The following is a 16232-nucleotide window of genomic DNA, read 5'->3' as shown; positions in this document are numbered from 1 at the left end:
TGGACAGTTAGAGTACCTGGTTGAAGTCGTCAAATAGATACTAGAATCAGTGAAGCTTGTAACCCTTGTGCTATCCTAGGCACTTTGACATTGGGAGTTGGGTCATCTAGACCCACTAGACAGTGCTCTGAACCTTTTTCCTTCAATGATTTGTGATCTTCACTGGTGTCCATGGATTACATGAAATCTTTCCACCTTTATCCACCTTTGTCATGGTAGGGAGAACAGGTCAATGTAAGGGTGGGGTCATCTAAGATAGCACAAGGGTCAAGTAAATGCTTCCTCATAACTGTTCCCACCCCCAGTCCTCTGGGAGGTGGTGGCGGGGGGCCCTCGCCCCTCATGTCACTTATGAGCATGGATGAAATGAAAAACCTGATGATTTTTGGGAGTGGATGGTGGATGGTGCCTTCAGGGACTGCTCTGACTAAATCAGCTAATCCTCACCAGGTTTCATGAGAGTTAAAATTAAAGTCCCATTAGCTGTCACTCATTTCAGGATTGATTTAAAAGGTCTTTTAATGGTTTAAAAATGCTTCAATGGTCTTGGGCCATCTTCTTTTAAAGTATAAGCCTTCGCAGACCTTGATGTCCACTGGTACTGGACTACTAGTTGTCCTTAAATTGAGGACCAAAACCTATGATGAGGCTTTGTTCTGCCATCAAAGGGTGGGTTGGGTTTCTATTGTATGATTTGTGTATGTTTTGTTTTTTAAATGTAAGGCGCTTTGAGCTGCACAGTGCATGAGAAGTGCTTTTTTTCTAAACCGCCTTTACACTGAGTGTCAAGCAGGGACGCAGAGATTATTGTGTTTTTATGTTAATGAGCTGACAAAAAAACTTAAAACCTAATTGTGGGGATCTGGGTCTTCATGACAGTTTCTCATTTGGACAATGAAAAAAAAATTCATTCATCCTCTTCCATTTGTTCTCTTTCGGGGTCACGGGGCTGCCGGAGCCTTGGCCACAGGTCACCAGTCTGTCGCAGGGTAGAGTGTCCACAATCACCCACCCACCGATACACTCACATTCACTCCTAGGGACAATTTAGATTAACCAATTGACCTATGAAGCATGTTTTTGGACAGTGGGAGGAAGCCAGAGTCCCTGGAGAAAACCCACGGATGCACGGGGAGAACATGCAAACTCCACACAGAAAGGTCCCCCATTGGTGTTCTGGTTCAGGTCCCCCATCCGGGACTTGAACCAGGGGCCTTCTTGACGCAAGAGCGCTAACCACTGCACCACCATGTTGTTAGGTTATATGTAAAACATATTCATTAAAAAAATGTTTCCGTTAAACCTCAATGGAGGTAAAACACCTCTGGAGGTTTTTATTTACAAACTAAAAACTTCACCTGAAGGGTTAATAGAGGGGGACTTGGGGGATTCCCACTGAGGTTGGGGTTTTTTATCCATGTGCTCCTGCCTCACCTTTTGTGTCGTTCAGGGGGTCCATGTGTCTGCAGATGTAGCCCTCCAGGTAGGCGTGGAAGCGGGGTGTTGGTGGAAAGAAGGCCAAGCAGATGGCCATCAGCTCCCAGCCGCGCTCGAGGCTGTCGTACCTGAAGTTCTCCGTGGTCTGACGGCACAGTTGGATGTAGAGCTCATCACGCAGACCCTGGTTGCTCCACCCCCGGACAACCACCTGGAAAACATGGACTTGATGAAGGAGCAGCAGCTCTAAGAGAACCGCGATTATCAGGAGCAGGGACGGCTGAAGGCTCTACAGATCCAACTCTGACAATGAAGGTCAGAACCATCTCCCCTTAGAACATTAAAGGGCCCATATCATGATTTTCTTAAGCCTTTCAGAGAAAACTATATATTATATATTACACACTGAAGAACGATTTTTAAAGTGAATCAATCTCTGAAGCACCGGCTTTCACTCCTTGTTGGTGTCGCCCATTTAATGACATCACCCTCTGCGTTTGCTCATGAAAACAAACATCCACATTTTTTGCAAAGATGGATGTGAATGTTGTGCATAGAAAAGGAAGCGTTATTGCCGATCACCTCTAGCTCCACAGAGAAAGTGGGTGTGTTATTCTGGGGGCGGAGCTGGCAGTGCAGACTCTTCCTGGAAGCGGCTGTTTCTTACTTATCATCGTCCCGGTGTGAGAACCTGCTCATTTTCATGGGTCGGGACGCTTAGAGCACATGGTTGGAGAGGAATGCTCAAAGATGCGTTAATGGATCAAAATACCCCTCTGGGGTTGTTTTATGTGAGGAATTAACATTATAATACACTTCAAAACCAAAGTTTCCTAAAGGTTTTGGATCCCCAGAATCTTCAAAGCAACTTGGTTCCTTTGATGTCCTATGTGATGAATCATGTTAGATCTTCCACATTGGGGTTTAACAGCATGAACACTAGCAGTGGAGATCTGGAGCGGTCCAGGACCATCATCCTGAACCGCTCCAGATGTGTTTCGGCTCAGTGTAATGCTTGAAGACCCAGAGGTGAGCCAAAGACAGACTTGGTCACTGTGTAGTTTCTGAAATATGAATAGATGGACTGAAACAGAGTTTATGAAGCAGAAGCAGCAGCACAGAGCTGCAGCATGATGCTCCCACCACCGTACTCCTCTGTGGGGGCTGTGCTTGTTTGAGTGTTCTGGGGGCAGGGGGGTGTTTCTCCATGACTGTGGCCCCATCACACACCTCCAGCGCCACAGCAAGGGGGTCAGCCTTGGAGCGGCGGTCCCCCATGAAAGTCTGGACGAGCTTGAAGATCTCCACCGCCTCTTTCTTCACGGTGCGATCCGACGTCACGATCATGGGCTTCTTGATAGGTTCACTGCTCCACGCCAGCATGTTGGCGATGGAAACCTTCCTTCTGAACAGACCCTGTGACAGCAAGCGGGGTGGGGGGTGTTACACCAGTGCAGGGCAGGAGTTAGGTAGACAATATTTTGACCCATCCCTCTGATCCAGAAACGTACCTGCGTGTGTTTGTTGAAGTGTTTAGACGCCCAGTTCTCGATGTCCGTCTCGGAGGAGGGCTTCCTCAGGCTGAACTCTGGGAAAATGCCACAGCTGGCGCTCGGCATCATGTTCCTGGCGTTGCGACTGGCTTCAAACTGAGCACAGGCCCCAAGGTCCTCAGACTGGCGGGGGGACAAAGACAGGAGACAGTTGCTGCAGTGGAGCAAATGAACATTACACTAGAACTACAGTAGAAACCAGGTCTGATTTAACTCCAGACTCAGCAGGACTCTTGGGTCAGTGACTCTTAATACTGGTTCTACTACAGACCGAGTCATTGCCAAACAGAACTGTTCTGTTTCATGTCTGTTTACAGATTCGTGTGGGTTCTGGTGCAAGTCAGTGATTTAGAACAACAGCTCATCACAGTCATATATATACCTGGACCAGGACTGACGTGAACAGTTCTATGACAAGTGAGGCAGCAGCATGAGTGAGAGTGCAGGTACCTGTGAGGGATGGAGATATGGCTCAGGTGAAGCCAGGCTGGTCTGGACAGACAGGCTCTTCTCCAGCAGGGCCTGAGGAAAGCCCAGCCGGTCAAAGGTGCTGCGTTTCCAGTGATGGACGTCGCTCTGCGCCAGTGCCTCATCCTCACTGAAAGCCCTGACCACGGGGCCGGGTAATGGCAGTGGCACCGCCCCGTCGCTCTCATAGCCGTCCTTGGAGCCCCCACCTTGGTTCCCGCTGTCTCCGTGACCGGAGTCCCAGCTGCACCTCTGCTTCATCACTTGCTGGGCCTCCCAGGCGAGCCTGGCCTGAGTGAGCATGGCCTCTGAGGCCGTGCCCGCGAGCTCCCCCTCCCCGCAGCGGCCCAGCTCTTGGGGAAGGGACGGCTTGCGACTTTTGCGTTTGCGGTTGCTGCTGGGGGAGAAGGTGCCGGCTGATGACAGAGAGTGCGTCTGGTTTGACGTCCAGGAGAGAGAGTCCTCGTACAGCAACCTCTGGCCCCCTTCTCCTCCCTCCCCAGTGTAGTCTAAAAGAAGACGAGGGTCTCGGATCAGAGACTGGCTGTGCTGCAGTGTATAGGACCCCCCGTAAGAGGCGCCAAAGCCCCCTGTAGTGCCATATCGCATCAAGCGGTCTGTGGTCTTGAAGCGGGGGCTGGAGGACGACTGCTCCACGTATACCAGCTGCTTCACATACTCCTTCCCTACAGGACTGTACTCCAGACTCTGAGTCTTCTCTGGACACTTCTGCCGGGTCAGAACCAGCTGCCCGTAAGGGGACTGGTTCTGTTTAGGGGAATGGTATAGGGGGGCAGAGGACTTGCGTGCGGGTGACTTTCCAGAGCAGTAAAAGGAGCCAGAGTCGGGAAGGTGCATGTCCGTGGGAGGCTCTTCATAGATGGGAGGGGGCTGGTACTCAGAGGGGGGCTCTTCGTACAGTGGAGGCTCAAAGGCGTAGCGGGGCGAAGGCGGCTGGGAGTCAGTTGAGGGATGTCGGTGAGAGGAGGTGCAGGCCATCTCCGCTCGCTTCAAAAATGGCGACTGACGGCGGTCGGCATAAAGAACAGGCGAGCCCTCAGGGTCTGAGGACTGGACCCCTCCTGAGGAACGACGTGTCCGTGAGGCGGTGCCCCCTCCGAATGGGACCCCTGGGGTTGGGGATTCACAAGGAGAGTAACCATTTCCCTGATGAGCCAGGAAGCTGGGCTCTCTGTCCGTCACTTTGATCAGCATGCGCTCCTTCGTCCCAGTGTTCCACCTAAAGGGAGATGTCCTAAGAGACCAAAACCAGACAAATGACCTCATGCATGATGAGAAGAATGCTTTTTAACAAACTGAAGACATGTTTAAGCTGAGAGGCTCAGTTCAGGTTGTATCCCAACCATCTGTGTCTCCTGTGATCCATCGATGAACTGGTTCTATCCTAACTGAGCGGTGATCCTGCACGCTCACTTCCCCTTTGCGTGCTCAGGCTGGGTGTGCCTGCAGTGTTAAGGGGGCGTTTTTGTCACTTGGGGGTGGTAACCTTTCTGTTTTAACTGATTAGCCGAAATTCGCATGTCAAATCCGGCGAGGCAGCGAGGCGGTTCTTTCTTGTAGAGGCTTGAATAGAAACGGCGGCTGTAACGTGGATTAAAACGGTAACAAATGCAGTGACTTTCACATGAGAAAAAACTTACAGCACAAAAAAGCTTCTCTTGTAGAAAAAACATGCTCCCTCCACAGCTCACTGTGACGTTCATGTGACATCAACTAAAAGGAAGCATTTCCTGAATGGAGTTGTCCCTCCCTCTCTGTCAGAGGAAAAGTGTCGTAATCTGGGTAGACCAATTACAGAGAATGAGGTCATGGAGACCATCAATTCCCTGCCCAATGGAAAAGCTCCAGGCCCCGATGGATTCGGTCCTGAATATTATAAAAAAATGGCTAAATTGGTTGTAGGACCTCTAACGAAGATGTTTGCCGAATCGGGTATGAGGGGATGTCTTCCACCTATCTTGAATCTGGCCCACATCTCTTTAATTATGAAAAAAGACAAACCTGCAGATAATTGTGCTTCTTACAGACCAATCAGTTTACTTGGTACTGACATTAAAATACTTGCAAAACTACTCGCCAGAAGGCTGGAGTTAGTACTGCCTACTCTAATAAATCCGCATCAGACTGGCTTTATTAAGAATAGATATTCTCACTCTAATGTTCGCAGGTTACTTAATATTATCCACTTTTCCCAATATTCCAGAACTAGAGCCCTGATACTATCGTTAGACGCTGAAAAAGCATTCGACCGTGTTGAGTGGAGTATCTATTTGATACGCTAGACAAGTTTGGACTGGGTCCAGATTTTATACATTGGATTCATCTTTTATATAGATCTCCAACTGCCAGCATTCGCGTTAACGGGTCAACATCTGATATCATTCCCCTATCTAGAGGTACTCGCCAGGGATGTCCCCTATCTCCGTTACTATTCGCCCTTGCATTGGAGCCACTGGCAGAAACCATCAGACATCACAAAAATCTGTCTGGTGTCACCTTAGAAACACTGAGCATAAAATCTCACTCTATGCTGATGACGTCCTTTTGTTTATTACGAACCCGGAGGATTACATACCTAACCTAATCTCAATTATTAATCAATTTGGTGAGATATCTGGCTATAAAATAAATTTTGAGAAGTCGGAAGCGCTGCCTCTAGGCAACTTTGGAGACCACACCACACTAGTTGACTTCCCATTCAAATGGTCACTCTCCGGTTTTATTTACCTGGGGATTAGAGTATCGACTTCAATTAAGGATCTGTATAAACTAAATTTTACAACTACTGTAAAATCAGTCAAAAATGACTTAAATAGATGGTTCAATCTTCCTTTGTCATGCATGGGTAGGATCAGCTTAATTAAAATGAACGCTCTTCCCAGACTCCTATACCCGATGCAAATGCTACCACTTAGGATTAACAGATTGGCTATATTAAATATCCAAAGATCTATATCCCGGTTTGTATGGCATGGTAAAAGACCACGATTAAAAATGAGGACTCTACAGTTGCCGGTAAACAAGGGAGGCCAAGTACTCCCCAACTTCTTATACTACAACTGGGCCTGTCATGCCAGAATAGTGTATGGCTGGCTCAAACATTTCCTCAACCCGGAAGAACCTCATGTGGATGCTTGGAGCTGTGCCCCCCACTCTCTATTAAGTTTGCTTTCAATAAATCTAAATGAGCTCCCAGGAGAGGTTGCAAACAATCTCATCCTTAAAAACACACTCAAAATCTGGCGAGACATCACCAAGCAGGCCAGCCAACAAGGCTCCTCACTGGCATTACGGCCTTTGAAACATAAAAAAGCATTCCCCCCTGGCTGGGGGGTAAGCATCTTCAATGATTGGCACTCAAAAGGGTTAAAATTTGTGGGTGATTTATTTGATGGAGGAAACATCGCCTCGTTCTCACAAATTCAAATCAAATACGGGATCCCACGCTACCAATTTTTTGGTTTTCTTCAAGCCAGGCATTTTGCGGAATCGTTATGCTCTCTCCCACTAAATCAACCTATCAAAAATCCAATAGAAAGCTTCTTGTTGAACCTTACTTCCTCAGCTATTAACAAGAAGTTCATCTCCCTCTTTTATAGAAAAGTTATTTTATGCGATAACTTTGAAGACTCTAGATCTAAAGGGCTGTGGGAAAACGATCTTGGGATTGACTTAGATGACGGAAGGTGGTACAAGGCCTTTGAATCTGTAAATAAATTATCGTTGTGCAACAGGCTGAGAGAAAACCAGTACAGAATATTACACAGATTACAATGCACCCCTTACTTTTAACATAAAATCAACCCCCCGGTCCCCAAAATATGCATCAAATGTAAAAAACAGACAGGAACCTACTATCATTGTTTTTGGCTATGTCCATTAATATCCAAATTCTGGAGAAACGTTGCAAAAGAACTCACCTCAATACTACTCAAAACAATAAAACTAGATCCAGCCCTTTTCCTTTTGAATATATCTTCAAAGAAACTTCCTGTAACTGCTGCAGAGTTGATATTGTTGAAAAAACTCCTGCTCCTGGCGAGACGATGTGTTCTTTTGCAGTGGATCAGGGAGAAGCCTCCCACAGTTACCCAATGGTACAAAGAAATGTTTCAGATTTTTCCAATGGAGCATCTTAAGGGGGAATGATGATGATTTTTATCGGATCTGGCAACCACTTCTTAACTATCTTCCTGATGACCTTATTGGTCTACTACAAAAGGGATGCTCCTCCTTTGTCTTCTGAAGAAACTGGTGAGGAGAGGTGAAGCAGTTTTGATCAGATAAAACATATAGTATTAAGTAATGTCCATGTGTACTCCCTATCTTTCTCATTACTACAACTTGTGTAACTGACTGAGTTTACCCTGTGCTGACTTGTTCATTGTTTTGTTATGTAAAAATATAATAAAATACTGTTCAAAAAAAAAAAATGCGGGGTTGCTCGGTTAGAATTGCGCCTGCGCGGTTGTAAGGTTCCTCACTCGGTTCCTGAATACGCCCGCTCAGTTGTCTTTACGCTCTTCCACTCTATGGCAGAGATGAAACGCCATAGTTATCTCGCCAAACCTCACAAGAGCAACTTTAGGTCACAGGAAAAGGAAAGGTATAAAAGATTGATGCCTACTTTTATGGATCTATCACTAATCCAATAAGCTTGGATCAATTCAAATACACGCTCTCCCACTAGCTTACAGCCCCTCGCAACCCCTACCTAAGATTAGCGGAGCAGTATTGGAGTTATCCAGCCGTACAGTTCTGATCCAGATCCCAGCTCAGATGAGGAAAACAAAGACGTACACAGATCTTTTTATCTGACAGTGGATGCATCAGAGTAGAGCAGAGCAGGAAATTTGTGGTCTACCAATTGTAATTTGCACGTAATACCTACAAGCTTTTTCAAACAGCATTTTTTCATCTGCTCCTGATGCACAAGGATTTGTGAATCAGAAAATGCTATTTTAAGCATAACTTTCTTTAAATATATGTCCTCCATCATGAAAAAAATGCCACAAGAACATGTTGAAAACCTCGGAGTGAGTCTTTAAGGGGAGGTTGCAGGAGATTCTGGCTCATTGCTTTTAATGTTAACTGTCTCTGAGAAATAAACAGGTAACTTCTAAAGGCAACAGTAAAACACAGAACCACAGAGGATTTGTGATGCTGTACTTATAAGTTCCTTTAGTTGCACAAATGTCTGTCTGATGTTTAGCATTAAAAAGCAAAATGATTATCAGTAGAAAAAAAACAATGAAATGTTTTAATTAAAATAATTTCTAATAATAAAGTAATCTGCCTGATGTTGATTTCAATTACCACAACCATTTATATGGAAAGGAACCATTTTCATTCTTTCATCAGTGATTCACTGTTTGCAGAAAGAGTTACACACATTTCCTTCATATAGCTCCAGCCGTTTCTGTTCAGCATCACTTGAACTACAGGAACTGGACAAAAGGACACCGTTTCCCACAATGCATTGTTTTATCCTCATCCAGGCAGCTCAGTCAGCGCAGTATTACATTTCAAGCTGCTCTCGCCTAGGTAAGAGCCTTGCAACCGCCCCTTTCTCGCGATAATTTTATGATGACTGAGGTGACATCGGAGCAAAAAACTAACCAGTCGATCTGCGCAGCTTATTGTAAGTTCTGTGACTCCGCCCCTTAGAGTCACAATGGCACCTGGTCTTATCATGTGTTTCTGTCAAGTGTCCAGCAGGACTGAGACGTCCTGCTAACTGCAGGTGAGAGCGAACCCCCTCACAGGTGCTATAAAAATATATACACATCCCCACCCTCTCCACCCGTTCTGAGTGAGAGTGGGGCCACAAACCCAAGGACCCCTCAGAACTTGGCTGGACTCTCCTATCTGGATGTGGGTTCATCACTTCTCCTCTGAGCTCATTGAAAGACGATGTTTGTTCTGGTTCTCAGTCCTGTTGAATAGATGTTTTAAGGGGAGGGGTGTAGGCCATAGTCCACCAATAAGAAACCTTCAGCACCTCTTTTATGCTGTGCAGACAGGAGGGGGGTCAAGAGGGACGGAGAACAAGAGAGGAGCTGGCTGTGGAGTTAGTATTAAATCAATTAGTCCTCCTGTTTTTCAAATGGATGCTAGAATATTTCTTACTGACAACGTCGTGAATGTTTGTATGTGAGAACAGCATTCTGGTTTACTCTGCATAAGGCAGTTTGTGAGGGTCAGATCATAGTTTAGTGGTTACAGTTATGGTTAAGATATGAGAAAATAAAGAGTATTTTTCTATCCGTTCTTGATCCTCGCTGTTGGAACTTCTCGGCTCTCCCTGATGCTCCTCCACTTCCTCATTCAGTAAGATGAACTCTAATGTGTCCTCTGGTGTCTGCAGCTCTGCCCCCTCACCGCTCTGATGGTTCCATAACTGCTTCTCCAAACTGAGCACTGTTGCAGCAAAAACTGGGAAACATTTCATCAGTCTGGGAACACTTTTAGGACATCAGGAAGAAGACAGTTTTCAGCATAAGGAGCCAGAAGAAAAAGACTATTTGCTTCAACCTCCGTTGTTCGCTTAAATTCCCACTCAGATCATCTTTTTATCCGGTGTAAAAGCGTTCCCAAAGGTCGTTTGATTATGATTATGCTGTTTTGATACCAAAATAAAAATAAAAAATTGTTGATTTCTAGAACAAAGCAGCAGTAGCTCATTAAAAATTCACCTGAGTTTGTGGGCGGTACTGTTGCCGTGGAGTAAGCCCGCCCCTACTTCCCGTGATCTATCTGTTTACACGCTCTCCCACTAGCTTACAGCCCCTCGCAACCCCTACCTAAGATTAGCGGAGCAGTATTGGAGTTATCCAGCCGTACAGTTCTGATCCAGATCTCAGCTCAGATGAGGAAAACAAAGACGTACACAGATCTTTTTATCTGACAGTGGATGCATCAGAGTAGAGCAGAGCAGGAAATTTGTGGTCTACCAATTGTAATTTGCACGTAATACCTACAAGCTTTTTCAAACAGCATTTTTTCATCTGCTCCTGATGCACAAGGATTTGTGAATCAGAAAATGCTATTTTAAGCATAACTTTCTTTAAATATATGTCCTCCATCATGAAAAAAATGCCACAAGAACATGTTGAAAACCTCGGAGTGAGTCTTTAAGGGGAGGTTGCAGGAGAAAAACCCAGGAGTGCAACAGCTGATGTGACTGGAGCTTTATCTCAGGTGTTTAGCAGGTAAACTCACCTGTCTGCCTCCTCCCTGCTGGCCTGCTTCTCAGAGGCATCTTGGTCTACAGAAGAGGAGGTGCTTCCCTCCCGGCTGTTCCGTCCTGGGCTGTTGTCCGCAGACGCCTTGCCCCCTCCTGGGGGGCGGGGGTTGCCACCATCCGTGTGCTGCTTTAGAGTCTGCAGCTTAGCCAGCGGGATGATGTCGCAGCCCTGGGGGCGGTGCCACACCGTCCGCTGGCTCGAGGCGTTGTAGTAGTAGAAGCGGGAGGTGTTGGGGTCAAACAGTTCCCACCACTGGTTTTCACCGGTCCGCTTGATGCACACTCCCTGAGGGGGGTCCCACACGCACTCCCCCGTCAGCAGGTTGGCGTACATGCGCTCCCGTGTGCGCGGCTCGATGATCTCCACCCACTCCAGCCTGCAGAAACAAATAGCATCAGAGAGGTGGGGGTGAGAAGAGATGTAGAAACACCACAAAGGATGCTTCAAAATAAGAGAAATGATGCACGAACAAAACTGAAATAAAATTGAAATACAATCTTTTGACTTTTACAGAATAATTTCTAAAACAGCGGAAAATGGTTTATTGATGATAAAATACTGCAAACGATGCTCAATTTAAAGCTAAATTAGTTTATTTACCAAACAGGAGAAGAACAGCTGAAAAGGTGCAGAATAATGGTAGAAATTCAAATTAAAAACTTAAATCGCTGTCAACAATTCAAAGTATGGCAACATTTTGTGGTGTAATCTTTGTAAATGTCATTCACTGACTGTATAAGAGACCTGGACTGAGTGAGGGTGACGTCATCCATAGAAAATATCCTCCAGCTCTAACCAAATGAAGTCCATTCAGTTGCCAATTATTTTTGCTTACCGATGCCGTCAGACGATTTCAGTAAGCAGCGATTGGTCTGAATTGGTTTGAGTCATCATTTTTTTTATGACAACAACTCTCTCCAATCAGGAGTGAGCTTGTTGGATGGCCACACCCCTACCACTTCAGAGTATGCCACACAACGGTTGTATCCGAATTCCTTTACTACTCGCTACATAGTCCACTATATAGTGTGTTCGCCATTGTTTAGTGCCGTCCGAATCTACAATTCAAAAATTGAGTGCCCTAGAAATTTCCCAGAAGTCTCTGCAAAAAACCAGTGTGCATCAATGCTCACTAAATTGGCGAATATAGACCACAATGCATTGCGTCGGAACAATTATGCCAAACAAATTTATTTAGATGGGTTTTTTTTACAAATCATTAACGTTTTTATCTTTAGTAGACAGAGGACTCCTAAATAATCATCGCAAAACGCTCATATCAGCTAGATTTTAACTTTGTGAAATTGATGAAGTCATCTCCACCATTTGAAAAAAAAAAGTAGTGAGCATGGAGTCCGAATTGCTTTTAAAATTCAGGGCACTACATAGTCCCACACTATCTAGTTTTTTGTAGTTAAGGGTTAAGGTGGGAATTCGGACATAGCCAACATCTGTCGATGGAAACGTTTCAAGCGCTAGACCACCTACCATTATTGAGGCATCTGATTGATCAGTTTATTACTAGAAAAACTTGGAATAAAGAAAAATGACCTTTAAAAAGGAGGAACGTGTTAATGTTCCATCTGTCAGAATCCATGGGAATTCTGACAAATATTTCTCACAGAGGATGGAGGTGATGTCAGACAGATTAAGTTCTTCTCTTCCTCTGAAGTCCTGACAGATGAAGAGCGGCAGAGCCAGCACCAACCATAAAACAGTCCCATCACTTCAGTTGATGGCTGTGGACCTCTGCGAGTTTGTATGTTTGTTAGATCATGAGGTCAGCTCAGCACACTGCCTTCAGGTCCCACAACTCCTTCAGCTCTATGAGTGAGCGGGGTGCTGACCCGAAGCCTGGTAGCGGCACCGCCATGTGTGTGGGCAGAGAAAGACGTGGCGCCGCGGCTGTCAGGGTGAATGCTCGTCACAAGAAGCAGAACAGGAGGGCCAAGCCAAGGGAGGATAGCAGGATTAATTGGCCATAATTGGTTCATGTGTTTCTGTTCCAGATGACCCAGTTTGAGTCCCCCCCAACCAAAACCAGTCCACCACCCCTCCCCCCAAATCACAGTCACTTCAAGGTCACCGCCTACAGGAGGAGAAACCTCACCTAACCTGCAAATTTGCATCCAGGTAAGCAGGAGCGATCCGGATCTTTGCCTCCTCAAAACTCCTACACCCAGACAGAGGCGTGGGAGTTTTCCTGTGGATCACTGCCCCCACTCCGCTCAGTGCTGCACAGACAGCTGCTGCACTTCAGCTCCAAATACTTTTTTCAGGGCCGTTAGCTCCAGAACCAGAGAGTTGACGCGAATCATGGCCCTGATGGAGCATCACACTCGTGCACGGGATACGTGCACACTCTGATTCTCAGACGAAAGGTGTAAGCATTTCTTAAAGGTGTGCACAACAGTTTTGTGATGGAAGAGACTTCTCCTCTCTCACAGAGTTTTATCTCCTCTGCCCTTGTCCTCCTTCCCTCCTATCCGCTGTATTCAAGATAACACTGCGTCATCTGTGCGTGTGTGCACGTGTGTGCTCGTCTTTTGTGTGTGTCAGTGCACTGTCAGTGTCTGTGTGCGTGTCTTTCTAAATGAATGAATATGTGTGTGAGGTGAAAGAGATGAACAGGAAGTCGTTAAACTCGTTAACTTAGCCTCTTCCTGCTCACTAACCTGAACTCTGGGTTTGGATGAACTCTTCCTCCATGGTGGTGGTGGTGGGGGGGGGGTTAGACAACAGCCTGCTGCTCTTGAATCGACCCAGATATTAGTCTGAAGCTCAGGACTTTCTCAGCTGAGAAAGAAGCTGCTGGGGGAAGTTTGTGGTGCTGGGCGGGGCATGGAGTTTCAAACTCCGACCCCCAGGAGGCCTGGAGGTCTGCTGTGAGCAGATCAGGTCATCTCCATCCCCGCAGATCCGTGACTTTTTCAACATCAAATCGAATGTTTCTGATCGACTGCTGTCGGCTGCAGGCGGCTCAATAGCGATCACGTGCACTCAGCCTGGTTACAAGTGAGGGTAGGGGGTGGGGGGCGGCAGAACTCTTCTGATAACTCGGATCCTCTGGATTTGTTCTCTTAACGGATGCACAGTTCAGCATCAGTCCCTCTTAGGATGAAACCCCTACGTGTTTCTATGGTTACCATGGTTACTATTTCCTGCACGTGTGAAAATGCTGGTGGAGGTGGAAAAACTGATGTTGGCCATAAAAACAGGTATTTTGTTTCAAAAATTTTGTTTTTTGATGAAGACCTCACAGATGAAGCAAATCAGGAACACAAACTACCCAACATGCATTTGTTACTCCATGTTTGCTCTGCTGTAAGTCCTGATGATCCGACTTCTCCGGATCTTCTCTAAAAATCCTTCACATAATCCAAAATCTTGAACCCAGATTTCTGATGAACGTGGAAGATAATTTTTTCTTCAGTGTTTGACCTCAAACTTTCCTTTTCGATGAAGCTGATGGTTTGAGCCGCGACTCCTCCTCTTCATCATTGCAGGCCTCTCCTCTGTTTGCTCGGGGGTGGGCGAGGATCATGGACTGCTTTCATTCATTTTGTTAGATTTTCTATTTCATCCTGATCAGACCCATTTTGCGTCTCCGCTCTGCCAACTCGTCTTTGTGTTCTCCTTCAGGCTTGTTGCCATGGAAACCCCCCTGTCACAGGTGTATTCTGCCCAGGTTAGGTCACCGCATTAGCACAAACCTGGGTGAGGATGCAGGACGAGGAGGATCCGCTGTCGCATGGATAAAGAAGGAGCATTACAACTGCTACTCTTCAGGTTCCGAACCTGAAGAGTGAGCTTCCCTGTAGTCAGAGTACTGTCCTCCCATCCGCTGCAGAGGGAGCTCAGAGCAGAACCATGTTCCAAGATGATCCAAAGATCAGGGTGCACTCCATACTTTAGTTTCTGCAATCGTGTGAGCCACACATTTGAATAAAGACGCAGCCCTGATTTCCATCTGGTCACGTGACCCAGACCCCCCCCCACACACACACACACACACACACACGCTGAGGAACCAGCTTTGAGCCTCTTCAAAGATCAAACATGCTGGATCTTCATGGGGACGGAAAGCAAAACAAGAACCTCTGTTCCTTGTTTCCTATGAGTCTCAGAGAAGCTGAGCAGCAAACTTGAGCGATGAAGAGGATGAAGAGCGAACTCATTAAAATCCTCATCACAATAAATATTGCAGAAGATGAAGAGGACGAAACATGAGCTCCCCGCACATTAAAAGCACTTCCAGCCCGTTATGCATGTGTCCGGAGTCTGACATCTTCAGGACGTTCAGCATTTGCTTCAGAAACGTCCCTCAGATCCACATGACACTTCCTGCTGGAACTGCAGAAAGATGGAATCCAGAACACACCTCCTGCTTTATCCTCATTGCTTTCCTGCAGCACCTCTTCAACCACATCTATCTGACAGTTTCTGGGGGAGTATGACAGGGGCACACCTTCTTCAGGTAAAACCCCCCAGCTTCAACTTTGGTTCGGTCCCAAATGACAAGAGTCCACCTCACCAGCTCAGGACTCACCTGCACAGGTCTTACCTGCAGGGTGTCCTGCTAAGATTGATCAATTACCTAGTTTTTAAACCATTTTAGCACAACCAAACTTCCCTGCTACACATGAACACATCACGACTGTTCGGCACACAGACAGGTCAGGAGCGGACAGAACCGGCAGAACTTAAGGACAGTTGGACCAACGATCCGGAATCTTCCGGAATAGATGTATTTTTCTGATCCAGAGATCGTCCCTGAACTCAGCATCCGAGTGATGCAGCCCAAGATCCCGATCATCATCATCATCATCATCATCATCATCATCAGGACCCGCACATTTCTGCGCCGAACCGCGTCTCGTTGTGTGGATGTATCAGGCTTCTGTTCCTCTTAACGGGCACGCGCGGCTAGCTTCGTGTGCAATGTCAGCTCGAGCGGTTCTGCGGTTTTGCTGGAGGTGCTACTGGACCGAACCAAGACGAGGGCGTCGATCTGCTGACGGCGTGACGTGAGAGCAGAGGCCGTCATCCCCGCAGACCGAGTCGACAGGTGCATCAGCAGAGGCAGCAGCAGCATCATCATCACTACCACCATCATCATCATCATCATCATCATCATCATCATCATCATCACCACCTCGCACGCGCGGCCGCAGAGAACCGAAAAACCTTCACGTGCAGCAGCCCCGAGGACAACGATGGCTCGCATCCTGAGGGCAAAATTTTTTCGCCGCGCGACAATTAGTGGACAGAGGAGCTAGCTGAAGCGCGAGCGCAGCGATGGGGCTTGTGCAGGGCACGCGCCTCTCCGCTGGTGGACTCGGCCGGTTCCGGTTGGACTTACCTCTCAGCCATGTTCCGCGCGGCTTCTATAGTCCGCTCCGGATCTGTCTGGAACCGTCCAGCATGTGGACCGAACCGCTGCACCCGCAGTCTCTGCCAGACACGCGACAAATTCGCGGCCGCGAGCGCACTGCATCCGGTGCTC

The 16232-nt window shown here is 46.9% G+C and overlaps 1 protein-coding gene across 3 annotated transcripts in view; it reads right to left on the bottom strand.

Annotated features, from left to right (window-relative positions):
* Window positions 1–16232, bottom strand: part of arhgap39 (Rho GTPase activating protein 39) — a 20971-nt gene extending 4739 nt beyond the window's left edge. The window contains exons 1-6 of one of the 3 annotated variants that reach the window (XR_013655490.1): window positions 16089–16227; window positions 10701–11102; window positions 3441–4713; window positions 2949–3113; window positions 2668–2853; window positions 1435–1648 (exon numbers count right to left, since the gene is read on the bottom strand). Coding sequence is in view for 2 of the 3 variants with exons in the window: in XM_023954042.2 (XP_023809810.1) it covers window positions 1435–1648; window positions 2668–2853; window positions 2949–3113; window positions 3441–4713; window positions 10701–11102; window positions 16089–16099 (2251 nt within the window). In the remaining variant the exon portion in view is untranslated. Of the gene's footprint in view, window positions 1–1434; window positions 1649–2667; window positions 2854–2948; window positions 3114–3440; window positions 4714–10700; window positions 11103–13401; window positions 13524–16088 lie in introns of those variants that run through there. The other 2 variants (XM_023954042.2, XM_078945682.1) reach the window with 2 other exon arrangements.

The sequence above is a fragment of the Oryzias latipes genome, chromosome 4 (assembly GCF_053564925.1).
Source record: "Oryzias latipes strain Hd-rR chromosome 4, Olatipes_Hd-rR_3.1".
Classification (NCBI taxonomy): domain Eukaryota; kingdom Metazoa; phylum Chordata; class Actinopteri; order Beloniformes; family Adrianichthyidae; genus Oryzias; species Oryzias latipes.
Note: the sequence above shows the minus strand (reverse complement) of the source record. Positions and strands in the feature narration are given on the sequence as shown.